Below are 25296 nucleotides of genomic sequence, written 5' to 3'. Positions count from 1 at the left end.
AGGAGGAAAAAAGAGCAGGTGTGTGAACAGCCAACTCATGTCGGGCTCATTGTAAGTTCTCAGTAAATAGTAAATAAGAGAGATGTCTGAAGTAACTTCATTATCACCCTTCTCTGTATCTCAGAGTAGGAGTGAAGTCCCTAGTTTGGACTCTCACATGCAAATCAGAAAGAGTAGAGAAAGGGCAATAGTCCTTAGGCAAGCACTGGAAATAATTACAACAACAATAATAGCAGCAATAATAGCTGTTATTTATCAAGTGCTTGCAATATGCCACACACTGCTAAGCTCTCTTCCTACAGGATTTGAGTCTCCAGTTTGGCCACACCAACTCAGGTAGGTTAAATACAGGCCATTTGATAAGTTACTTAAAGTCAGAACTGCTCTTCTGTACAGCAGTTACCAGCCAAGGCACTGAGGTCAGGTTGTCTAGGCTCCAATCCCTATTCTCAGTACTTAGTCACTGCCTGACTTTGGAAAAGTTTCTTCACCCACCTGAGACTCTGTTTAGTCATATGCAAAGTGAGAGCAATAGTAGTAGCTACTTTCAAAAGTGTGTCGTGAGGATTAAATGAGATAAAGTATAGAATGGCTCAGCAGAAGGCCTGGTATACCATAGCATTGAATCAGTGTTAGCCATCAGCATATTATTGTTGTAAAAGCCATAGACCTGAATTATATGGACGGTATTCCACATGTTCCAAGAATTAGATTTTCAGGAAGAGTTGCACTGTGGGTGATAGCATCTTAATCCAAACTCTTTGGATGTTAGAAAACCATCCTTCACATAGTGTTTTGATAGATTTTTGAGTTTTGGGGGCCCAAGAATTCAGGAATAACAGATGAAAAAGTAATGTCTGGGCCACTGCTTTCTATGGCCTCTGCAGAGATACTTACAGAACATCACAAATACATCCCTTTCCTTGTCAAAGACCACCACATTGAAGTTCTTCCCAACGAGTTGCTTAACTGGCCCCTGGTCCCAATATTTTGGAATCTCTTCACTGGATTGATGTTTCTAGGAAGCAAATTTGAGAGATCTGACAGTCTCCAGAAAAGGGTTGGCAGTTGGGGCTCCCTGCCCCAATGGGAAACAATGGGAAGTTTTCTCTTGTTCTTAACAAGAGCCTTGGGAAAGAGTTTGAAATGCTCATGTTCAGCCTGAATTGTTCAGGGCCAGTTGAGATCAGAGGGCTAAGGAAGAGGTAGGGCTTCAAGCTGGAATGAATTCTAGCCTTCCAATATGTAATTTGTGAGGTTCTCAGATGAGAGTTGGGTTCATGTCTTTAACATCTTAACTAGTTTGTCCTGACCTCCCCACTAAAGTTTATCTGTTCCCAATTACTTCCTGAATCAAAACCAAGATAATTTACATGACCTGTTAAACCTTTATCACCCTTTGGCTCCCATTAGCCTCACCAAGCTCATTACCATTCTTTCTTTCCTTTCTTCAACCATACTGGTCTTCTGTTTAACCAAAGGGCTAGCTTTCTTCCACCTCAGGCCTTTGTTGATGCCATTCCTGCGTCTGGAGGGCCTTCCCCACTCCCCATTCTTGCTCTTCTTTCTTTATCCAGTTAACTCAGATTTACCCTTCAAAATGATCTCTAGGGAGGGCTTCCCTCACTCTCCCCAAACTAGGTCAGATCCTGCTACCGTAAGTTTTCATAACATTTGATATTTTTCCTTGTATCACTTATTCAAGTTTATCATTTATATCTTATTTTTCTCATTATTTTCTTTTCTGGTTATTTGATTCATGTGTCTCTACTACACTAGACAGAATGTCACAAGGTATTTTTCTGTCTTCATCACTGAGTATGCACAGCCTGATACATTGTTGGACCTGAGTAAATATTCTGTGAGAGAATGCATGAAAGAATGAACCTAACTCTGCTTCTTTTTGAAGGAAGTGGTATAAATCTCACAACATATATTTTTCTCTACAACCATTGCTTCCTGCAGTCTTTTGAATCCACACCCTTCTCTCCATCTGCACTGCTGCTCCCCAACCCAGGTAGCCTTCGTCTCTCACCTAGATCACTGCAATAGCCCCACAGAGTTCTTTCTGCATCTCCTAATCTTCTGCACACCTTTATTCTACCAGTGGGGTTTTATTTTCACCATGCAAATTTTCCTTTCTATTGCTCTCAGGACACCAAGTCCTTAATATGCATAGCTGTCTGGCCTTTACCCAGTTTGCCAGCTCCTACAATACTTCCCTCGTCCCAACCCCAGCCTCTGGAAGGGACTTGAAGATTCTTTCTGAGGAAGCATAAAGAGGGTGGGGGCTGGACATGGGAGGTGGGAAATGGTGAAAAAGATGGAAATTAGAAATGGGCCAGACCAGGCATGTGACATCTCATACATCATGTGAAGCATGCTCATCTCTATTGCAAGAGTTTGGTGGATGTATTGGCCCTTGACAAGGAGACAGACACCTCCTGAGGTTCAACTGGAGGGAAGAGAGAGAGAATGGGTAGTGCTGCAGGTAGGTTTGTAGATATGTTGACAGAAAATGAGGGGCCCTTGCCTTAATTATACATGGTCTCGTGCTCAGCTGAGACTGGAAGAAGGAAGGGGATATGAGGACAAAGAGACTCAGAGATGAAGAAAATGAACACACTAAGAGAAATTTCTATAGATATGTCAAGACATTTCAAAGAGCCCACAGGAGGTTTGTGATTCAGTGAAACCAGCCTGCCTCAGGGTGGTGTTCTGTTTCTCTAGCATTGGCCTGGAAGCAGTAGGGACATGAAGTGGGTTCAACCAGGGTTGTGATTTTGCCTTGTAAATTCTACAGGGTGTAAAGAAGTAGAAGATAGATAAAGAAATAAAGGGATAAAGGAATTAAGGGAATCGTCACCAGAGCGATGAACTATGGAATCCAAATTCATGAAGGCAGTAGAGAGATTGTGACATGGCATCAGGAGACTGGAAGCCATGAGAAGGGTAAGGATTTACAACAATATGGATACTACAAAAGGAACTAAAGGGATGGGAAGCTTGAAATCATGTTTTCAGAGGGGCTGCCATCTCTAAAGTGTGGCCACAAGAGCAGGTGGCTGGAATGGCAAACAGTGACTAGAGAAGAGAGAGACCAGGGTTTTGCATACTGACATTTCTGGAGGTGATGGCAGAGAAAGGATGGAAAGCAAGTCTGCAATGAGCTTAAGTCCTCAGAGAGTGAAAGGGACATGATCAGAGGACAGCAATGGAAGGTAGGAGCAGGTGATCTAAAAGTCCAAATGCGTGGGGTCTGGCATTTTGAAGGTAGGAGGAAATGTCATGGAGGACACCAGCCTCACTACTTGGCCTGTGATGATGGTGTGCATAGGAGAAAAAAAAAAAAAAAAAAAAACAGCTTTCACTTGAGAAGGAGTGTCTGTGTGGGAATGGACAGAAGGTAATGGGAACCCTCAGAGGGAAAGGGACCAAATATTCTGGTTTGCCTGGAAAGTTCCAATTTATTCTGTTTCAGAATACTTTTAAAGATTGCATGCCCCCAACCCCCATTATTCTCAAAAGTGTTTCCATTTGCTAAATAAAAAATATGGTCACCTAATGCAGCAGGGTGGCTGAAGGACTTCACAAGTGCTACATAAACAGCAGGAGATGTTGTGTTATGTATGATCCTTCTCCTTCCTTTTATAGCAAAACAGGCTCATTTCTAACCTCCCAGACAAGAGGTCCCTAAAACCTTTAGGGCTAAATCCTGATGGCTTAATACATCCCCACCCCCCTCCCCCCCAAAATCCATCTATCCTTAAATCTTTCACAGGAGAGTCCAAAAGGAGGAAAAGTGTCTCCTTTCATAGGATGTTGGCCCTGGGAGCTCCTGCATTTCAGTTGAGAGTATCTGCAAAGGAAATGCCTTTCAGAATAAAGAATTAATGGTGGAATCATGGTGTCAGGACAAGTCAAAAGTTGAAAAGATTGGAGGTGGAGAGATAAGGGTATTTCCCCATTTTGAACCATGAGATTGACCTTTATTCTGCCTCCCTGTTCAGATGACCAAAGCCAGCAAAATTATGAAATTTTGAGGTTCAGGGTAAAGTTTGTCCAACAACAAACTTACCTTGGCACTTCTATTCAGAAAGCTGCGGCCAAATTTCTTGAGATTTTCGTAGGTTATCTCCTCAGAAGGCATTTTGTACCTCGCGTCAGAGCTTAAGTTTAGGATTTGGACACATGGGATATTAACCTCTGTAATCCTGAAGTATTTGAATATATGTCCATTTCTGGGTTCATCTGCATCCACAATGATGAAAAGGATCTGCCAAATCAAATAAAACCTGTGTCCCTCTAGGATTGGAGGCCATGAGAAGGTTAAAGATTAAAACTGGCTAAGGAATCCCTTACTGAGGGAAAGAAACTCCAGAGCCATGGGAGATCACTAACGGAATGCAAATAGCAGGGTCTATGGCGTGCCTCTGAAAGATAGAACAGGGCCCCTTTCCATCAGGCAGGGCAGCCCTGTGCCCCAGGGCACAGGCCGATGTTGTCCGTCTGCCCGGTTTCACCATCCTTGTGCAGGGTACCATCCACACAACCACAGGAAGTCAGGAGGTCCTGGACTTTCATCCAGGTCCTTGGGCAAAACCATAACTGACCCTCTCTGTGCTTCTATTTCCTTATCTTGTAGAGATTATAAGAGTACCCACCTTATAGGGTTGTTGAGAGAATTAAACAGGACAATGGCTTAGTTCAATAACTGGGAGGTAGAAAATGCTCATATGTCAGCTTTTTTTGTTCTAAATTATTCTTCTATCAAGGGAATTCATGACTTCATTTACTCATAATTAAACAAATATTAGTGGAGTGCCTACTAGGCATTTTGCTACCTACTGGGGACATAAGATCTGCCCTCATGGAGTTTATGTTCTAATGGAAAAAATAGACAACAAAGGAGTGAATAAATTAATAAATTCATATAGCAATGAGTGCCAGTTAGACAGTAAAAAGGGCACTGTGATAGAACATGACCATATAGGTGAAGTCAGGTCAGAGCTCAGTGTTAGGTAGGAAGGTCAAGAAGAGTATCTGAGGAGGTGACATCTTAGCAGGGACATGGGGGATGAGTTAACAAGTCAGGACAACACTGAACCAGGCAGTGGAAATTGTTAATGCAAAAGCCTGGGGTCAGGGAACATAAAGTGTTCTTGAATAGAAAGGAAAGGCCGGTGTGGCTCCAGCATCATGAGGGACAGAGTCACGGGGGACAAGGTTAGAGACATGTCAGAGATGAGATCAGAGCTCTAATAAGGAGGTTGAGTTTTATCTGAATAAGATAGAGGGCCACTGAAGAATAATAAGCCAGAGAGTGCTACAATAATTTGTGAAAAATGACTCTGGTTGCAGAGAAGCAGTAAGATTGGAAGTGGGGAGGCCACTTAGAGGCCACAGCAAACACTGATACCCTCAGGTCATTCATCTATCAAAATATTAAGGGCCCTGTTATGTGCCTGACACTCTTCCGGGTGCTGGGGAGACTGTGAAAACAGAGCAACGTATTAGAACCATCCTTTGTATACTTTCAACAAATATTGGCTAGATGTGAACAGGATAAGATATGGGGGTATGACCTGTCTGAATAGTATTCATCCATTGTCTTTGGCTCTAAAATGGATCACAGTCAATAAATGGCATTCAGGAAGCTAGATAGTTGGGGTAAAGGGCATTTAGAACCTTATCTCAGAGGCACCTGGGTGACTCAGTCAACTGGTTAAGCGTCTAACTCTTGATTTCGGCTCAGGTTATGAACTCACAGTGAGATGGAACCCCAGGTGGGTCTCTGAGCTGACAGCATAGAGCCTGCTTGGGATTTTCTCTCTCCCTCTCTCTCTCTGCCCCTCCCCTGCTCATGCACTCTACCTGTCTGTCTTTCTCAAAAATAAACATTAAAAAAAAAAGAACTTTGTCTAACAATATATGCCAAAATAAACTCCACTCAGATTAAAGAGCTAAATTTAAAAAAATAATCTGGAAGAAATATGGCTAAGTACTGACTATCATAACATAAGAGAAATAGAGGGAAGCAATCAGATTGTGATCAAGTGAATTACATCAAAAATCTATATTTTAAAATTGAATAAAGCAGGAAAAATATTAACCAGAGATATTTCTGTAATTGGAACAAACTTCCTGGAGAATATGGTGGGATGTAGCACAAACATTAAATATGTTCATGCCCTAGTGGCTTTACTTGTATTTATTTTGGGGTTTAAGCTTTTTAATTGTTTCACTTGAATTTTAGAGTAATTTTCTTGAAAAGGAAAAAAAGCCTGCCATTACCATACTTCTTATAAAAAAATAAAGAGAAAAAAAGAAACTAATTGCCTCCATAGTCCAGGTGGTGGTAACTACATAAATACAGGTATAGGTCTTAAGAAAAACAGATTTGTTTCTAATGATGATGATAGCAATGATGATAGCAGTGTTCACTGTACATTGCTCATTGCTCTACATACGATGCTTCTAATTCTTACACACAGTTCTCCATTTTACATGAGGTGATTGAAACTGAGAGGCTTAGAAACTCAGTGACAAAAATCCCTTGTAAGAGGAAGAAAAGTTGTGTAAAGTTTAAGCCTTTCTGCTTCACACCTTCAGGCTGTTCCTATTCCCTGACCTCAGGCAGGGGTGGTCTCTCCTCCTCCTCACCTGCAGGCCAAAAACCACCCACAGTGCAACCACTCACCCTTGCTGGAGCATAGTCCATCAAAAAGCAACCAAACCTCACATTCCCATGGTAGACTTCTCAAAAAGATGAGGGAAGAAGAAGCATAGGTATAGCAAGAAAGGAAGAGACACTGGACAGGAAGAAGGGAGGAGGCTGGTTTAAAATTAAGTAGTAAATAATATGTAGTATCAATATGTAAATAAGGAAGCTGGTATGGAAATGAATATGCAAGTTCTCCCTGGCTTAATTTATAATCAGCCTGGCAGGCAAATAGCATTAGGGTCTACAGGTTCTGGATCCCCATTCAACAAGGGCAATACCACTTTCCACAAACCTTGTTTGTAAATTCCTTCGATGCCAACTTGTAATGCTGCATTATCATACCAAATGACTCGGATCTTTTAGAGGCGAAGAGGAGCATGTGATTCAGGATGTGCAATTCATAAATCAGATCCTTACTCTGAAATTACCAGGGAAATAGGTCATCCAGGCACACAGCTGCCCCAGCTGCCCTTCTCCCAGGGACCTTTTGGCTCACTGACCTCGGTGTTGTATTCAATAACAAAATCTGTAAGGTGCTGCTTTATGACTTGATTGAGGACCTGTTTGTTGGTACTGTCATTAATAAGCTCCTCCCGGTTCACAATTTTTCCCTTGGACAAAAGGAGAAAAACATTAGAGGGCAGTAGCTTCCATAATATAGACACTTAATAAATATAAATAGCAAAATTTTTCCCCTTGGACAAAAGGAGAATACCATCATGACAAGTGTAATCCATAATCTTTACTTCATAAATAGGAATGGCCAGCCTGTGGGTGAAACATGGGTCTGTGGCAGCTATGAAAATCTCCAATCTACAAAGCAGGGGGTGTAACCAGCTGCTGTGCTTTGAAATCCATCCACGTAGTTGTACTGATGCTGAGCAGTATCTTACACACTGCTCCTAACTGATGCACTGTTTCAGGGATACTAAGGCAAGCTCATTTCTGGGAGATGCAGGACTTCTCTGGTAGGCAACTTTGGCCAACTTTCTTAGAACTCCACTGCAATCAAGGACCTTCTTTCCTTCCAAAGGGTCAGACCTACATCCTGGCCTGATGAGTTCTCCCTGCCCCTCCCCCCACATCAGCTCCCTTTGTTCCCCTTCATAGGCATTTTCCCCAATCTTTTGCATATCTAATCCTGTTTGATGACTGCTTCTCAGAAGGACTGCAATTAACATAGAGAAGGAAATAATTCCCTGTAGCCCTGGATCAAAGTCTGCAGGGGAAGGAGAACAAAGAGGTGGCTCTCTTCGTTGGTTTCTCTCTACTCCATCTCCTTCTCTTTGCGTCCACCAATCCTACGCTCTAGTCCAAATCCCTTCCCTGGACTCCTGCAAAAGCCTTCTAATGGTCTTCCAATTTCTCCCCTTATTTCCCTCCAACCCATTCCCTACCTTCAGCCAGAGTGATGCGGTTAAAAAGCACTTATGTCATTCTCTTGCTCAAATACTGCACAGTCCCTGTTGTCCTTTGGACAGAACCAAAACCCTTTTCTGGTCGTAGTAATAGTCTGATAATACTAATCAGACTTATCAAGAGCTCATATTGTACCGGTCACACAGTTCTAAATATGCCATATGCAAGAACTCTTTTAATCCTCATAACATCTCACTGAGCTGTGAATCATTATTTCTTCCATTGTACAGTTGAGGAAATCAAGGTACAGAAAAATGAAGTGACTTGCCCAGGGTTGCTAAGCTAGTGAGAGGTAGAGCCAAGATTCCACCCCAGGCTGTCTGACTCTAGAACTCATGCTCTTAACCATAAAAATAGACCAACTTTGTCCTAACTGAATTTTTCAAATTTGCTCTTTGGCTTTTGATATTGTGATGAGGTTTGTTCTGTGGAACTGTCAATAATTTTTTCATGTGGCCCAAATTTATCAGTATTTCTTTTCATAGATTTTGGGGTTTCTGTCAATGCTTCATAAAAGGGCTTTCCCACTACAAGTTTAGAAGCAAAATCCTCCATGACATCTTCTAGTGTTTCCATGGTTTCATCGTTATATTTTTAAATCAATAAGAAATCAATCTGGAATTTAATTTGGTGGAAGGAGAATATATAGATTTAGCTTTTTTTTTTTTTTTCTAAATGGCTACCCAATTCTCTCAACACTAATCATTGAATAACATATTTTCCTTCATGATCTAAAATATCACCTTTATTATATACTAGATTTCCATATGTATTTGGATCTATTTTTAGACTCTATGTTGTCCCATTCAGATACATAAATCAGGTTATTTTATTCTCCGACTTAACACTTTTTAATGACTTCCAAGAGCCCAAGTAAAAATGTAGTGGCTCACAGTCTTAAGCAGATCTGGGTATCACTTCACCCACCTCCTATGTGGCCTTGGGCAAGTAAACTAACCACTCTGAGCCATATCTATAAATAACATGATTACTGTAAGGATTTGGCTTTGTGTGGGGAGGGAGTAAGGCATGTTTCAGGAACCAGACTACAGTGTTTAGAGTAACACTGTTCAATAGAACTTTCTGTGATGATGGAAATGCTCTGTATATCTATGCTGTCCAATACAGTAGCCACTATCCACATGTAGCTAGTTTGATTGGGGAACTAGAATGTTAATTTAACTACTTTTAATGTAAACAGTCATATGTGACAAGTAGCTGCCATATTGGGCAGCTCAGATCTAGATCCCAGAGAGGAAGAAGGGGAAGATGTGTAACAGAGGCTAGGCTGTGAAAGGCCATGTAGGTCTTACTGGAGACTTGAGTCTTTATCCCAAGAATAATAGGAAGCCATTAAAAGGCTTTCCAGTGGGAAGGAGGCAGGTGGCCATCAGTTGGAGTTTTGGAAAGATTGTTCTTTACAGTACAAGAGAGATTGTGGTAGACCAGTTGGGTAGATGTTGTATTAGGGTATAGGAGATCATGGTCACTTGACTTAGGATAGTAGTAATATAGCTAAATAGATAGATTCAAGGGATATTTTAGACTTAAAATAAATAGGATTGGAGTGATGGACTGGTTGTGAAGGGTGGAGGAGAGGGAGGTTTTAGAATAATGCCTGGGTATTCTGACTTTGCTCATATGGGAGAAATGGTGACACCATTCATTGAGAGGGGAGAAAACACTGTAAGAGGATTTGGAGGGGAGATTGTGTTAGGCTTGGTCATATTGAGACAGTTGGTGATGGATATGAAAGTCTGGAGATAGAGAAGTCTGGGTGGAGATGGAGATTTGTAAGTCATGATTGTATGAACAATATTTGCTGTTGGAGGTTGGGTGGGAGAGGATGGACCAGAAGAAAACACAAGGTAGAGGACTGAGCCTTAATGAATCGCATTTACTGATCCAGAAGAGGAGGAGGAGCTTAAAATAAAAAATGTCTAGAAAGGCCAGAGAAACTCCAGGAGACTGTGTGATCTCACAGCAGCTGCCTAGTCCAATGCCACTTAGTTCACAAGTGGCAGAACTAGAATTTGTGCCCAAAGCCTATAGATACATGCATTGTACACTATTTTGAACTGGAGACACTTCACTAGCAATAGAATCAAAATCTTACCTTTTTGAACACCAGAAGACTGTCAAGGGTGACGTGGAAACGCCCAATGGCATTGCTAATTGATATCACTCCAAACGTTAGCTCTGGGAAGTCTTTGATCACATCATAGAACAACTCTGCTACTTCTTCCTCTAAATCCTGTTTGGGGAAGGATGTTGGGTAAGGCTTTGGTAGAAAGCAAAATACCTGGCTTATTTAAGGTCAAGGTAGAAATGGTGACCAATTTGTCTCCTCACCTTTCCAAGTTCTGGGGTTTTCCTGGGTCCCCTAAATCCCTTTTCATGGATGTTTCATACTCAGAATACTTATATGGCTATGACTAAGCCCAAAATAGACAACTCCACAGAGAATAATGAAGAGAATTGATAAACTTGATTTTTTCCAATTATTTATAATAAGGTTGTTCTAAACACACAGGTTTAGACTTAAACATTTATTCCTTAATCGCTTTCAGAAGAGGCGACTGATCTGGCCACATGGATCACCAAATATGAGAAACTTGGGGCTGAAAAGTGAAATGAGACAGAAAGAGGCACATACTCTTCCTATGTAAAAATATAATGCCAAAGTTCTGACTTCTACTGGGGGAAGGAAAGAATCGTCAGAGTTACTGGACATGAGTAGAGACATATGAGAAACTCATTCTGCACAAGGAAAAACAATTTGCAAATTATTTATTATTCAGTGATGTTCTAAATGGGCCTCCAAAAGATCAGTTATACTATCAAAACCAATTTAATAAATGTCAGTCTCCTCTCCTCTCTCTGCATTCCTGTCCACCTTTCTGGTTAGCATCTCCTACCACTTTACCTTCCATTCTTTCCTTCTTCATTTTAACCCTGGGAAAACAGCTTGTTGGAAAAGGAAGAACGGGCATGGAATTAACCCAAGTGGAAGACCTCTCCTCACCCCCCCCCCTTCCCAGACACAGGATCCTTACCAGTTGAAAAGTCACCTCCCACCTCTTGACCCCAGTACCTGGAAGAAGCCAATGATGACCAAGGGCCTGGATTTCGCAAAATCTAACACCTGCTGGGTGTTATTGAACAAAAATGCTTTTTGGCTAATTTGTCTTCTCAACCAAACGACCAAGGCAGTAGATTCAACCACTCCTGGAAACAGAGACAGTTAAGTGGATCTCATAGCAGTTTCCTCTTAAACTGGAGTAAGACTTGTTTTTTCCAAGTTTAATGAGCAGAAGCATCTCAGTCTTGGACTCCCACACATTAAAGGCCAAGGTCATTCCTTCTACTCCTTCCCACCCCAGTACCAAGGCATGAACATTAACAGCAGCAGCTAAACTTCATTGAGCACTTACCAAGGACAAGGCACTCTGCTGAGCAATTTGCATATATTATATCCCCAAAACAACACTACCATATGGAATAGATACTCTTACCCTCCCCATTTTGCAAAAGAGAAAACTGAGGTTTGACTTTCCAATGACCATTCTACTAGTGCACCTGGGAATCAAACCCAAGAGGAAGCATGCCTTCTCTTCTTTTCTTACCTACCTTCCAAAGTGACAGGAAGATAGATTTATTTAAAAAAAAAATAAATGAATGAAATGTAAATAAAAATACCAGCTAGCTTTGTGACTTTGGGAAAATTCCCTTATTGCCTATGCCTCCAACTTCTCATTGAGACCTTCTCATGAAGGTCATAGGTCATGACTTCCATTTCTCAGCTATCATATGGGAGGTGCTAAGCACAGCAAAATCTTAGCTTCTAAAATTGGGACACATATACCATGTCTGGGGAGACTTAATAGTGTGCCAAAATGTACATGAAGCTATAGACATATGTTTGCTAGAATCATCAATTCCACATGATGGTAGATAACATAAAATACTATTTTCTATCAAAGATTACTATAGAATAAAATGAAGCATTTAAATTGAGTTTATGAGATAAAGCAGTGTTTGTTTTAAGTAGCTTTGGACTACATCTATAGGCCCATATTCCTTCACTCAGCATTCATTCCTTCACATATTCGTTCATTTGACAGATATGTGCTGAGTACCTATTATGTTATTGAGTGCTGTGTTTGGTCCTGGGGATATAATGGTGAGCAGAAACAAACACAATCACACTGTTTTGCAGCTCTCGTTCTGTTGACTAGGACAATTGTCAAATAATTACACAAACAAGCATATAATCACACTCAAAGTAGGTATTCAAAAGCAAAGTTCTATGAGCCTGTAGCAAAGATACATGACCTAGACTGTGTATTCAAGGAGGGTTTCCTGGAGGAAATCACTTATGAGCTGAAAACTGAAGGATGCAAATGAGTCAATAAGAAGGCAGCAATAAGAAGGAAATTGGACAAGGAAGGAGAGGGAAAGGCTTCCAGGCAGAGCAAACAGTCTGTGCAGGACAAATTGCTGCATGCAGCTTGATGAATGCATGTCAGGTGGTAAATCGACTGGAAAGGACTCTATTTTCAGCATCTTTGCTTACATATAAATATATATGTTTATATAAATATAAACAATATAAGTTTAAAAAACTTACAGTGGAGTATATTTGCATACAGAAAGGTGTACAAATTATAATGTATAGTCTTATGAATTTTTGCAGAATGAACACACCTGCGTACTACCCAGATCAAGAGATAGATCATTGCCAGGCTCTCACAAGTCCCTACTGGGCCCCCTCCTAGCCCCTGACACACCCCTACCTAAGGGTAACCACCATTCTAACTTCCAACAGCATGCATTAGTCTGCCTGCTCTTGAACTTCATATAAATGGAATCACAGTGTGTGTTTTGGGGTCTGGCTTTGTTACATTTGTGAGATTCATAGGCTGTTGCACGGGCTGTGTAGCATTGTGTTTTGTGAATATTCTATAATTTATCCATCCTCTGTTGGTAAGCATTTGGGTTGTTTCCAAATTTGGGGCTGTTAATTAATTTTCATGTGTGTCTCTGGGGGCACGTTGTATGCACTTCTGTTGGGTACATGCCCAGGAGTAGAATTTCTGGTCATAGGGGATGCTGCATTCAGCTTTAGTAGATACCAATTAGGCCATTTTAAAAGCCACAATGAGTCAGGCCTATAGAAGTTCATAGAAGGACGATGTGCTGGCCTCAAGGAACAGAGAGAGATGGGGGAGGCTTCATGCCAGCCTCAGACCATGGCACTCCACCCTGTGGCAGTCCCCCTCTCTTCCTGGATTCAGCCCCAAGGCTGAGTTTCTATTTTCACATTCATGTAGACTATTCTATGTTCTAAGCCATCTTTCAGAAAGAAGCAGGCACAAATTATGGAAATAGTTTCTCTTACAGGCATTTGTCTGAAAAAAAAAATGTTGTAAGTGCTCTGAAAGAAACTGGTTTCAAAGTCCCGAAAATACCAAAAAAGGTGAACAAAAAGCCCTCCGAGTCCATTTGAATTTCAGGTCATCAGAACCATAGTGCCGATCTCATGTGCCACTGTCTCCTGCTGTCCGTACGGCAGCCATGCCCTCTTCCCCCGGCACACTGGGCCTTGGCACCCACCAGTCCCTCCACCTGTGCTGCCTTTTCCTCAGCAATCAGGGCATCTCCTCTGGCTTATTAGTCCTAGATTTGGACTTTTCTTACCACCACCCTCCTCCCCATCATATCATTTTCTATTTTATGATCTATTACATTTTCTGAAACTTTCTACCTTTTTCTGAAACTGCAATTTTTGTCTAGCTTGCTCGCTAGCTCCTGTAACCATCTGGCTCATACTAGGTGCTCAAGAAATAATTACAGAATGGATGAATGAGGTGAATGAATTATAAGATAAGCTGGCTTAAAGGAATTTGATCTCAGATCATCTTCTCTGGGATGTCTGAGTTCTCTTTGCCCCTCTGGATCCCATGGGACTGAGGTAGCTCTTAACTTGATAAATAGTTTGTTCCTGAGTGTCTGCAGCTCAGTCACTGCCCCGCTGGCCATGTGTCTCCACTGACTCTTGACTCTGAGCCAGAGGACATGGTAACAACTGAGGTGTGAATGTTATGTTAATGATTGACTGGGGCTGTCATTCCACTGCATATTTCGAAGCACAAGCTATGAATGCATCATTAACTGAGGCCCTGAAGCCAACCTGAGTTTCCCTCCCTCTAGTGAGGAGGCCATGGCCAAGTCTCCCACCATTAATCCTTAGGAGACTAGAAGAGAACCAGAACTATAGCTTTGACCCAATAAGGACTAACCCCCACATGGGGAAGTTTTCATAAAAGTTGGGGCAGGAGACTAGCAGAGCTCTGTTGCCCGTCTTAGCTCAGGGAAGCCCTGTCAAGTTGGCAGAACTGACAGTATTCATCCTATTTAGGAAATGAGGAATTGGAAGGCTGGCTCGAATTCTCATAACTAGTGTTTGTCCTAAGTCTAGGCCCTGGTTCCCTCCCAGTATCCCACTGCCTCTTTCCCTGGTTGAGGGTAATACTGAAGAAGAAGAGGGATGGGCAAACCTAGTAGAAATATGGGCTGGCTCCTTGTCCCAAGTCTGCCTGCAGTGGGGCAATTGCAATTCTATCCCATTCAAACTCAAAAACTATTCATGAAGAACCTAAGTGTCCTTGGGCACTGCACAAGGGTCAGGAAACTAATGGTTTGATAATAATAAGGACCACATCTGCCATTTACTTTAGAGTGCAGCACAATGCACAGCAGGGGTTGGTCAACCGCAGCCCATGGGCCAAATCTGACCTGCCAGTTGCCTTTATAAATAAAGTTTTATTGGAACACAGCCACACCCATTTGTTATTGTGGAACTGCTTTTCCACTGCATCAGCAGAGTTAGGGAGTTGTGAAAGAGATTGTCTGGCCCCTCACAGAAAACATTTGTTTTCTGCAGTGCTTAATTAGCTGGGGATTGTTGAGACAGTTGTTGTTCCACTTCTCTAAGCCTCGGATTCCCCAGCCTCTACACTGGGCTGTGACATATGACAAGGGGGCCAGAACAGTGGTGGAACACAGTAAATGGTTCAGATATGTGTCAGGGCTTGTGCCTTATAAACTTGTTTCATCTAACCAGCAACCCCTGGATGTAGATACTTGCACCATCCCCATTTTACAGATGAGGAAATTAAAATTTGACAAGAGGAAGTGATTGTTCTTCAGGCATGTAGTAAGGATTTAAAGCCAGCTGGTGTGTGCCAGTTCTGGCAGCCTCTTCAGAGGACCTGGGAAAGGAAGTGAGATCAGCTCCTGACCCTGTGCTCTCACCAGACAACTAAGTACAAATACAGTTCTGTGAAGTAAGGGCCTTGAAGGAGGAAGCACAGGTGCTGTGGGAGCCCAGAGGAGGGCAGGCACACTGACCTGGGCAGTCAAAGGAGACTTCCTGGGGGAGGTGGTGATGCAGCTTCCTGTATGGCAGAGGAGGTCCCAGGCACTGGCTTCTAGCAAAAGGGGCTCCGACAGTCTGGAAGTTGCCACATTGTCACCTTTATTGCCTCAAAAAGAAGTCAGACCTCACCTGCCTTTAGGAGGTGAGGGCACCCCAGAACCTAAGCCACTCCATAAGCAGATATAGACTTCAACAAAATAACCAGTGTCTCTCATTTCTTCACCACCTTCCCCAAAGCCAACACATCACAAAAGATTCCTGTCTTGGGATCATTGAGTCACCATTGTTGACAGTTGTCACTCAGTATATCCCTAGGAAGCAGCAGTCACCATGTTTCTTCTCTCACTGCTCCTGTCTACTCTCTCCATCTCTTCTCTGCCCTCCCCCTGCCTCTTCATTATCCCATAGGCCAGCTATGAGCCACTACACTGCTGGGTCTTGTTGGGTCTTATTTCTAATCTGCCCTGAGGTAGGTGCTTTTGCTGCACCTTCCCCTGAAAGTCTAGTCTGTGTCTCATTCCTCCTTGTGTCCACTCTGAGAACCGCAAGGTATCCTGCAGCTCCTGGAGGTGATGGCACTCTCTGGGCCCTTTTGGTTTTTGTCAACAAAACTGAAACAGGCTTATCGCAGACCTGCTAAATGTCAGACCCTGCAAAAGACTATCTCAGTTTCCTGACTCAGTCATTCATACATATAAGGGGAGCATTCTCCCAACATAGTACAGGCTGTCTTGGGCACATTGGCATTCGTCAGTTTCATTCCATCCATCCATCCATCCATCCATCCATCCATCAATTTTGCACACATTTATGCATTTATATATTTAGCATTAAAAAAATTAGGACCTACCATGTACCACACTGAGACACATAAATCTTCAGGCATCCTTAACACCAATATAGGTCTTAACACATGGTAGTTTCTCAGTAAGATCATTGTTTATGTGAATGAACAAGTTAACGAACAAAGTGGATGATGATAGAAACTAAAGTGGTTGGTAGTCACTCTGTCCCAAATCTGTCTTGTTTCATCATCTCCCAGTCTGCCTTTTGGTCAACCAGTGCTTCCTTGTCCTGGGACCCTGTCAAAATCATTCTAAAGTAGAAGATTGGGATAGTAGGTAGGTAGTGGAGTTAGGAACTCACTCTCTGGTCTCTGGGAGTTTATGAGCTATGCGTCTCACTATCCCACCTCATGGTACTTCTGGAACCCACCAGCTGAGATACAACTGTGGTGGAGGCACTGTGGTGGATTCACCAAAACCTATTTTCCTTATGGACACAGATCAGGGCCATATTTCCCAGCCTTTCAGTTGACTGGGACCATGTAATAGAATTTTGGTCAATGGAAAGAGATATGATGTTTGCCACTTCCAAGCTTGGGTCACCAACACTACCATTGGCAACCCTCTGGCTCCTTGCCCCAACTATTAGATAGGGAGAAAATGGTGGAGGCCTCAGGGGCCCTAAGGGAGGGCAGAGCCACAAGCTGGAAGGAACCTTGGTCCTTGAAAGACTTGGGGAGCAGAACTCCCCCACCTCCACCCTCTGACTGCCAACTGGGCTCTACATGAGCAAGGAGTAAACTTGTAATTCTTTCACACCACTGAAATGCTGGTGTTTGTGTTTCCACAGCTAACATTGCCTTGATTGACACACAACCACTATTACCTTTGCAACTGATGGGTTCTGACCTGTTGCCCTCAAAAAACAGCTTCAACTCTGGGGCCTCCTTAATGTTAAACTCCGTTTGAAGTTCCTTCTCGACTGTGATGTCCGCTTTGCCAAAGCCGAGCCCATTCTTGCCTTTGCCCATGATCTCCACTGCTTTGCCCAGCTCCTCAGCCAGGCTCCTGGATTGCTTGGATGATGGGTTATCTGAAAAAGCCAGTATAAGTCAGAAGTTGCTAGAGCCTCTCTTACTCCCCATCTCTCAGGGAGGAGGCTCGGTTTCACTTGCTTAGCTCCTGGGCCTTCCTCACGCTGTGCTGTAATAGGTAAATTTTCAGAAACGTGACAGGATGGGAGACACATATTTTGTGAAATTGGTCATTTGGGAGGTGCATCAGGGTTCTGTGTGCTCAACAACACTGGAAGTAATACAACTTTGGGCAATTCATTCCAACTCTGTGAGTCTCACTTCCCTCATGGGTAAAATGAAAAAAATGATTGTGATTACCCCATAGAGTTGTCAGTCAAATATGACTTATTTAGCAATCAATTATATGTTGCCTATTAATTTCTAAGAGATTTCCATGGATTGAGCCATCTAATCCTATGGGGTAGGTATGGTTATTATATGAATTTTATAGATGAGGAAACTGATTGGCAGCAAAATGTCCTACTTGCCCAGGGCCACATGGCAGTGAGATATAGCCAGGATTTGGAACCACTAAATCAGCTCTGTAACCAATATTGGCATGTTAAGCCCTTAGCACAATGCTTGGCACATGGTAAGGACCTAATGCATTATTATTACTACCATTATTATTGAGCAGTTTCTATGGTCAGAAATTCTAGGGAAAAGAATGAGGGGACATGCACACCATCTGGTAGAAAATCCTGGAGTTACAGGCCAAATTGAGCCCCTCCATTTGCCCTATAGCTGCATGTAATATTGCAGGGGACTCTCAAGCAAGCAAGGTCAGGTGTGAGAAAGATGGGGGTGGGGAGAGGTAATGATGCTCCCCTACTCTTTCTGATCCTGTCCTTTGGGGTTGGTGGTGTCAAAGAGACCTCACACTCTCAATTAAGATTCCTTGGCCCCTCATATTGCTGGGCAGTGGGGGTGGGGGTTTAGGAGTAGGGAGCCCTTTTCTGGAAAATGGCCACAGGGAGCTGGAATGTGATCCTGGCAGAAGGCCTTCCTGGCCTAAATGAGAGGGGACGAAAAGGCACTCACATTTGCCTTCCTCCTTCCTGATAACACTGAAATTGCAGGCCCCTCAGTGCCCTGATGTCTGCGGCAGATGGACTGAGCCAGGGCAGGGGGGTCATTGATTCCCTTTCAAGTCAGAACACATTCCCCTTTTCAGCCCCCACACCTCTCTCCTGTCCATCTGGAGCACTTGGAAAAAGTGCAAGTGACCTCCACTGCCTGGGCAAATTCCAAGTCCAACAGAGAGGTCTTTTGTAAAGCAAAACCCAGAAAGCCTGCTTCAGGACAACTGGAACACGCCCCGCTATCAGTCAGCACACCTGCTCCTGCGATGGAACCCGAAAGTGAATGATGGTTTTCATTAAATTCCCAATCAGTGAACAGGAAGTGGGATTTTTCGCCTCTCCACTGCCTGCTCTGTCACCGTCATTGCCTTTGGTACCCACTGCCCCCAATCCATCACCACCAGCAGGTCCTGGCCTGTTGCCAGCTGCTCAGGCCCTCAGGCCTCTCCTCTGGCTTCCTTGTGGATTTGGCCTTGCCTGGCTCAGGGTTGCTGATTGACTTCCTGTCCAAATCTGAGTCTCTAAGGGAAGCAGCTCAGGGCAAGGGAAACACATGGAATGATTGTCCAAATGATGGAGCTTTTAGAAGTTCCACCCACAGCCCAGTGCTCTTGAGTATCCGGAATGGAAGAAATGAGAGAAGTAGTCTGTAATAGCTGGAATGCTGGGATCTGAAAGCTAGCTGGACAGGATCTAACAATAATAGCCTTGGAGATTCATCCACCCATTCATCTGTCCATTCATCCAGTCATTCACAATTCATTTGGCAAACCTTTTTAGGATCTGCCATGTGTCAGACACTGTTCTAGGTACTGGGGATTTAACAACCAATAGATAAAAATCCCTGCTCTTGTTGGGGAAGACAGAAAATAAACAAGTAAAGAAATAAAATATATGCTATATTAGATGCTAAGTGCTAAGTGGAAAAAAAAAACGCAGCTGGACGTTGGGAGTGTCAGGGAGATTAAGTTTAAGTAGGGAGGCTAAGGGAGGCCTCACTGAGAAACAACATTTTAATAAAGACTGAAGGAGGTGAGGAATCAGGCTATGTGGATATCTGGAGAGAGAGAGCTTCCAGGCAGGGGAACCATAAGTGCAAAGGCCCTGAGGTGGGAGTATGTGCAGCATGTTTGAGGAATGACAAGGAGTGTGGCCTGGAGCAGAATGACAGGTGTCAGGGTCAGATAACATAGGACCTTGTTGGCCCCTGAATAACCCCTTCTCTGAGGGTTATAGAAAGATACTGGAAGGTTTGGGGCAGAGTTAGATATGATCCTACTTATTTTTAACTGGATTGTACTGAATGTTATATGAACATTAGACTGAAGGGGAAAGGGGTGGATCCAGGGAGACCAGTGGGAGGCCTCTGTAATAATCCAGCTGAGAGGTGATAATGGCTTGATCCAGAGTGATGGCAATGGAGGGGGTAAGAACTGGTCAAAGTCTGGAGACATTTTGAAGGAGGAGGTGACTGGAGATAGATGAGAGAAACGGGAGGAGATGATAGATTGGATGTGGAGTGTGAGTGAAGAAAAGAGGTCAAGGATGACTCCACTGATGATGATGATGGTGGTGGTGGTGATGGTGATGGTGATGATGGTGATGATGGTGATGATAACAAGGTAACAACAACTACAAGTTATTGAGCACTCACTGTGCCAATCACTTTGCTAAATGTTACATGCTTTATCCTGGTTAATCCTCATAACAACCTCTGAGTTATCTACCATTCCAGGTGAGGAATGTTACAGACAAGAGATAGAAATCCAGAGGTCTTATGGCTGGTACACAGTTAGGCTGAGATTCAGCCCCAAGACTGGATGACTCCCAGATTCATGCTCTAACTGACCATATAGGTTAGCTGATCTGAAAAAGATTTCTTTTCCTGGAGGGAGGGATGGGATGCATTTTCCATCTCCCCTGCTCTGGGTGGTTTCCATCAGAACAGAGAGTATCTGTAGAGCCAAATCCCACTCTTTATGATTTACAGTCCTGTCTTCTGTTTTCTTTTTAAAATTTGCAAATCAGTTTTACCCCTGTGGTTCTGGAACCTTGAATTCCAAGCTTGTAAAGATGAAATCAATGTGTACACTCCTCAGGTCTTGGTGCCTATGTCCTGCCCTGGCCAACTGGAAATGCCAGTTTGGCTGGGGTATGGTAACAATTCAGATGTACATTGTTGCTTGGGCAGAGTGGAGCCCAGTGGGCTGTGGGTGTGTAGGGAGCCCTCTGCTGGGAGGCTGAGACTTCTTGCAAGTACAGCCTTCTTTGGGTCCTAAGCTCTATCTAGAGAGAGTTCATTGTCTGACACATACTACTATATGGCACTCATTGAACTTCATTAGGTTGTTTCATAAAACAGAGACAGTTATGGTGGTTTATAGCACCTGCAGTTCAGGGAGGTTGTTTTTTTAAATATCTCTGTACCTGTGTTTCCTCATCTACAGAATGGGGATACTAATAGATCCTATACCTTAAGATGATCCTACACAGTAAGACAAGGTGTTCAAAGCTCTGGCACAAAAGTGCCTGAAAAACATTAACTATTTTGATGTCATAGGTGGGGGAACCCTTGATCTTGCTCTCACTAGGTTCTCTCTGGGAAGGGGGAGTCTTATAGAAACGTCAGGATCCTCAGCAGATCTTCTGGTTCTTGGGGAAAGAGACACAAGGGTGACTAGCACCAAGTCATCCAGTATAAGCCTGGGTCTATTCTGTGGCTCTCACATTGGTTTTAGTGTAAGCAAATGAGACCCAGGGTCATGTTAGAATAGGGAATTGGTCTCTGAATGTCTGTGTGATGTGTAGATGTGTTAATGGCTAATGGACCAAGGATCAATATTTGCCTGGGTCTTTAGTAGATGACCCTGGGTTCCCTTTTTCTGAGAAGCCAGTGTGAATCAGGGGAGGGGCTGGTGGATGGGGAAATGTGAGTGTAGGGACTGGAGATTAGCTCCCAGCACAGGCAACTGGAGTCTGCCTTTCTTTAGATGGTGGTTCTCAATGGGGGACATTTGGCCATATCTGGAGACATTTCTGGTTGTTACAACTAGAGTGCTGCTGGAATCCAGTGGGTAGAGGTGAGGGATACCACTAAACATCCTACAGTGCATCCCCCACCCACCACGCACACACAACAAAGAATGATCCAGCCAAAGTGTCAGTAGTGTTGAATATGAGAAACCCTACTTTAGATCAAGCATGGAAAAGTATTCTGAGAATAATCCTCTCCCATTCCATAGGGCCAGTATAGTGTATAGAAGTGCTCACAGATGATAGGAACTTCGGGATGGTAATCTGTCCCTTTTAGTTCCTCAAGGGTCAGCCAACAAATTCCTCTGACCATCATAATGGCCTTTAAGGCCCTAAAGGACTGTACTTCCTTTCTGATCTGATCTCCCACTTTCTTTAGCACCTCAGCTTTAGCCATCCTGGCACATTCCCACCCGGGGCCTTTACACTTGCTGTTCCCTCTGCCTGAAATGCACTCCTCCCAGCTATCTGCATGGGTTGCTGCCTTCCTGCCTTCAGTTCCTTGCTGAATTTTCACCTTCCCAGACCACCCTAAATAAACTTGCAGTGTCACTTCCACTAACTTTTTGCACTTCCTGTTGCTCTTCTGTTTTTCTCCATAACACTTTTTTTTTTTAATTTTTTTTTTCAACGTTTTTATTTATTTTTGGGACAGAGAGAGACAGAGCATGAACGGGGGAGGGGCAGAGAGAGAGGGAGACACAGAATCGGAAACAGGCTCCAGGCTCTGAGCCATCAGCCCAGAGCCTGACGCGGGGCTCGAACTCACGGACCGCGAGATCGTGACCTGGCTGAAGTCGGACGCTTAACCGACTGCGCCACCCAGGCGCCCCTCTCCATAACATTTTTAACCATAAGACATACTATATTTTTTACTTATTTGTTTATCTTGGGTCTCCCCTCTTTAGGACCTAAGTGCCACGAAGCAAAGATGTCCATCTGTTTTGTGCCTAGAAGTCTATCTGGCACATAACAGGTATTTGATAAATATTGAATGAATGAATGAATGAATGAATGAAAAATAAGTAAGTCGCTAAATAAATATTTCAGTTACAGCACAGTTTTGTAAGATGGATTGTACATTTGGTGTCAGACCTCGTCTAAAATCCAGGCTGTACCACTTATCAATTGTATGACTTTGAACAAATTTTCCAGCCTTTCTAAGAAGTCTTTACCTCATAATGTAAGATGGAGATGATGAGACCAAGTACAGTGCCTGGAATACATATGCTCAATAAATGGCCATTATCATCATCTTCTTCATCTTCATCACCATCCTTTATCCATATTGCCATCTTCATCATCATCATTATCATCGTCTAACCTGTTCCCAGGACTCTTGCCATCTCTGCTTTAGAGGCACTTCCTAAATGACCCTAGACACAGCTCCTGATGAATCTCATTTTGGCCTCTCCCCACTAAAGGTAGCCTACCCTTCTCTCCTTGCCTCATTCATGCAGAACATTATGGCCAAAGGCAAGTTCAGTTCATTCACTCATTCATTCAACATTTCATGCAGGCCTACCATGCACAATGCCAGATGTTACTAATCAAGAGATGAATGAGATTTGGCCCCTGCCCCCCCATGGAACCCACAAGTTTAAAAGCCATTTCAATACAGTTTGGCAAATGCTATGAAAGGGTGAGTACACAGGATTGTGTCGGCATGGGAGGGCCTGCCAGTCAGTGTAGGTGGGAGTAAGGGTGGACACAGCCTCCTGAGAAGGTGGCTTCATGAACTTAAACCTCACAATCCAGATGAGGTAGTATAAGGAGGACACTGTGGGCACAGGGAATTGTAAATGCAAAGGCCCTGAAGCTTGAGCCAGTGTGGCCTACCTGAGGACCACAAATTATTCAGGGACTAGAGCATAGCTCTCAAATGAAGTGGGGAAGTTGGCCAAGTCGAGACCAAGCAGAGGACACTGTAGCCATGTTAAGGAGTTTGAGGTCTTAGAGAATCACTGAGGGTTTTTAATCAGGAAGTGACCCAATCAGACTTGGATTTCAGAAAAAAAAAAAAAAAATACCTCTGGGTGTGCTGGAGGGACAGCACTGGAGGGGGCAGGGAGACCCTTGAGAAGGCTACTGCAGTGTTTTAGGTGGGGAACACAGTGACCTGAACTAAGGCAGTGGCAGGGGGATGCGAAATCTGGAGAGTGCAGAGGGCTTTAGGGGGTGGTATTAACAGGACCTGGTGGGTGATGGGTTGGATGTGAGAAAAGAGAAGAGTCAAGAATGACCTTGAGATTCATGATTTTGACATTGGGTGGATAGTGGCGCTGTCAGTTAAGGCAGGGCATGAGAAAAAGCAAGTTGTAGGGAGCAAATCAAAGATGCTGAGGCCTGTTTTGAACACATGTGGCATTTGAGACATGTGAGGGACATGCAAGAGCAAGGGTCCTACTGACAATTGACTCTTGAGCCTGGAGTCCTCAGAGAGATGAAGAAGTGAGCAACAACTAAGGATTTGAGACTTACTATATAGTATGTCCCTGGGACAATATTGGAAAAATATTTTGTTGTAAAGAGCCTATTTATTTCTAGAAAAAACTGTTTATCATACTTTCCCCAAGGGATTAGATTTTCCAAAGGTCACTTTAGAAGGCCTGCCAGGTTTTGAAAACTCATTTTGACTTAAACTGAGTATTGGAAGGAGTCAAATATTCAGATGTAATGAGCTTGACTGTCTCTTTTGGATAACAACATCTCTGCTGGTGTTTACTGCTTTGAAATACCTGCTGGTGGGAATGCTTTAAGTTTAAAGTATTCAAATTGGTTGTCATTAAATGTCATTAAGGAATGTAAAATTGATTGACTCTGTCTGTAGCCCCAGGTTCAGTGTCAATCCCTGAATTATAAGATGTCAGTTAAAGCCTCGAAGAACCATGGACTCCCCCTTCTGCCTGATTAAAACAGAGCAGTCACTTGGGCAGAGATTTGTGTTCTTATGTGGGCAGGACAGTTTCCTTTTCTTTTGTGTCTGCTGCACCAGTTTTGGAAGGGTAAATGTGTGTTGAGATGTGTGTTGTGTCATGCAAAGTGTATGGCTCAACACTGAGAGTCCAGGATCAGAGATTAGGGCCACTGCAAAAAAGAAAAGACAGAGGTCTTCTTCTTGGATTTCTGAGCTGTGCAAACCATTAGCTTACAGTTCTACTTCAGGTGGAATAGAGCTGCAGGGTTCTCAGTTCTTCCCTGAAAGGAACCATAAAACAGACGTGTAAGTGCTGGCCCACATTCTGGGATGGATGAGAGATGTGGGGAACCGGCTGGAGGAGTCAGTCAACAAAGTGGAAATGCCTGCCCTGCTCGCAGGCTTGTGCAAATAGCCCATACTGGATCTCCCCTACAAGATCTTACTCCATGGGCTCGAAGTAAAACCCAGCATGTACCCTGGCGCCAAGGTTGAAGGAAACCATTAACAGCCTGGGCTAGATGGAGATCAGAGTCTCAGAACTATTTTGATGGAATTTTACACATCAGGAATGCTCCACATTGGATGGAAGCAAAAATGACACAATCACATTTTCCCTTCTGGGAACTATCAAGGTTAAAGGCACAAAAAAGTGTTTTTGTTCCACGGTGCTATGAAGTGGCTGCGCAAGCCAGCTGAGGAGGCTCTAGGACCCAGGGCAGCTGATGCCGTCACATGCCCGAATTTCCTGATTCAAGTAACATCACTCAGACCGCACCAAATAAGAAGAGACTGGGACCTGCATTTCAGATGGGGTGA

General features: G+C 43.4%; 1 protein-coding gene across 1 annotated transcript in view; it reads right to left on the bottom strand.

The window, feature by feature from the left end:
* Positions 1 to 25296, bottom strand: part of PDILT (protein disulfide isomerase like, testis expressed) — a 42840-nt gene that overhangs the window by 4727 nt on the left and 12817 nt on the right. Inside the window, exons 3-9 of the mRNA XM_040458878.1 lie at positions 17256 to 17462; positions 11238 to 11371; positions 10260 to 10397; positions 7225 to 7335; positions 7017 to 7142; positions 4079 to 4276; positions 898 to 1018 (exon numbers count right to left, since the gene is read on the bottom strand). Of these exons, the coding sequence (XP_040314812.1) occupies positions 898 to 1018; positions 4079 to 4276; positions 7017 to 7142; positions 7225 to 7335; positions 10260 to 10397; positions 11238 to 11371; positions 17256 to 17462 (1035 nt within the window). The remainder of the gene's footprint in view (positions 1 to 897; positions 1019 to 4078; positions 4277 to 7016; positions 7143 to 7224; positions 7336 to 10259; positions 10398 to 11237; positions 11372 to 17255; positions 17463 to 25296) is intronic.

This window comes from Herpailurus yagouaroundi, unplaced genomic scaffold, assembly GCF_014898765.1.
Source record: "Herpailurus yagouaroundi ecotype Mexico unplaced genomic scaffold, PumYag 222, whole genome shotgun sequence".
Classification (NCBI taxonomy): domain Eukaryota; kingdom Metazoa; phylum Chordata; class Mammalia; order Carnivora; family Felidae; genus Herpailurus; species Herpailurus yagouaroundi.
This window is presented reverse-complemented; position numbering and strand designations above follow the sequence as displayed.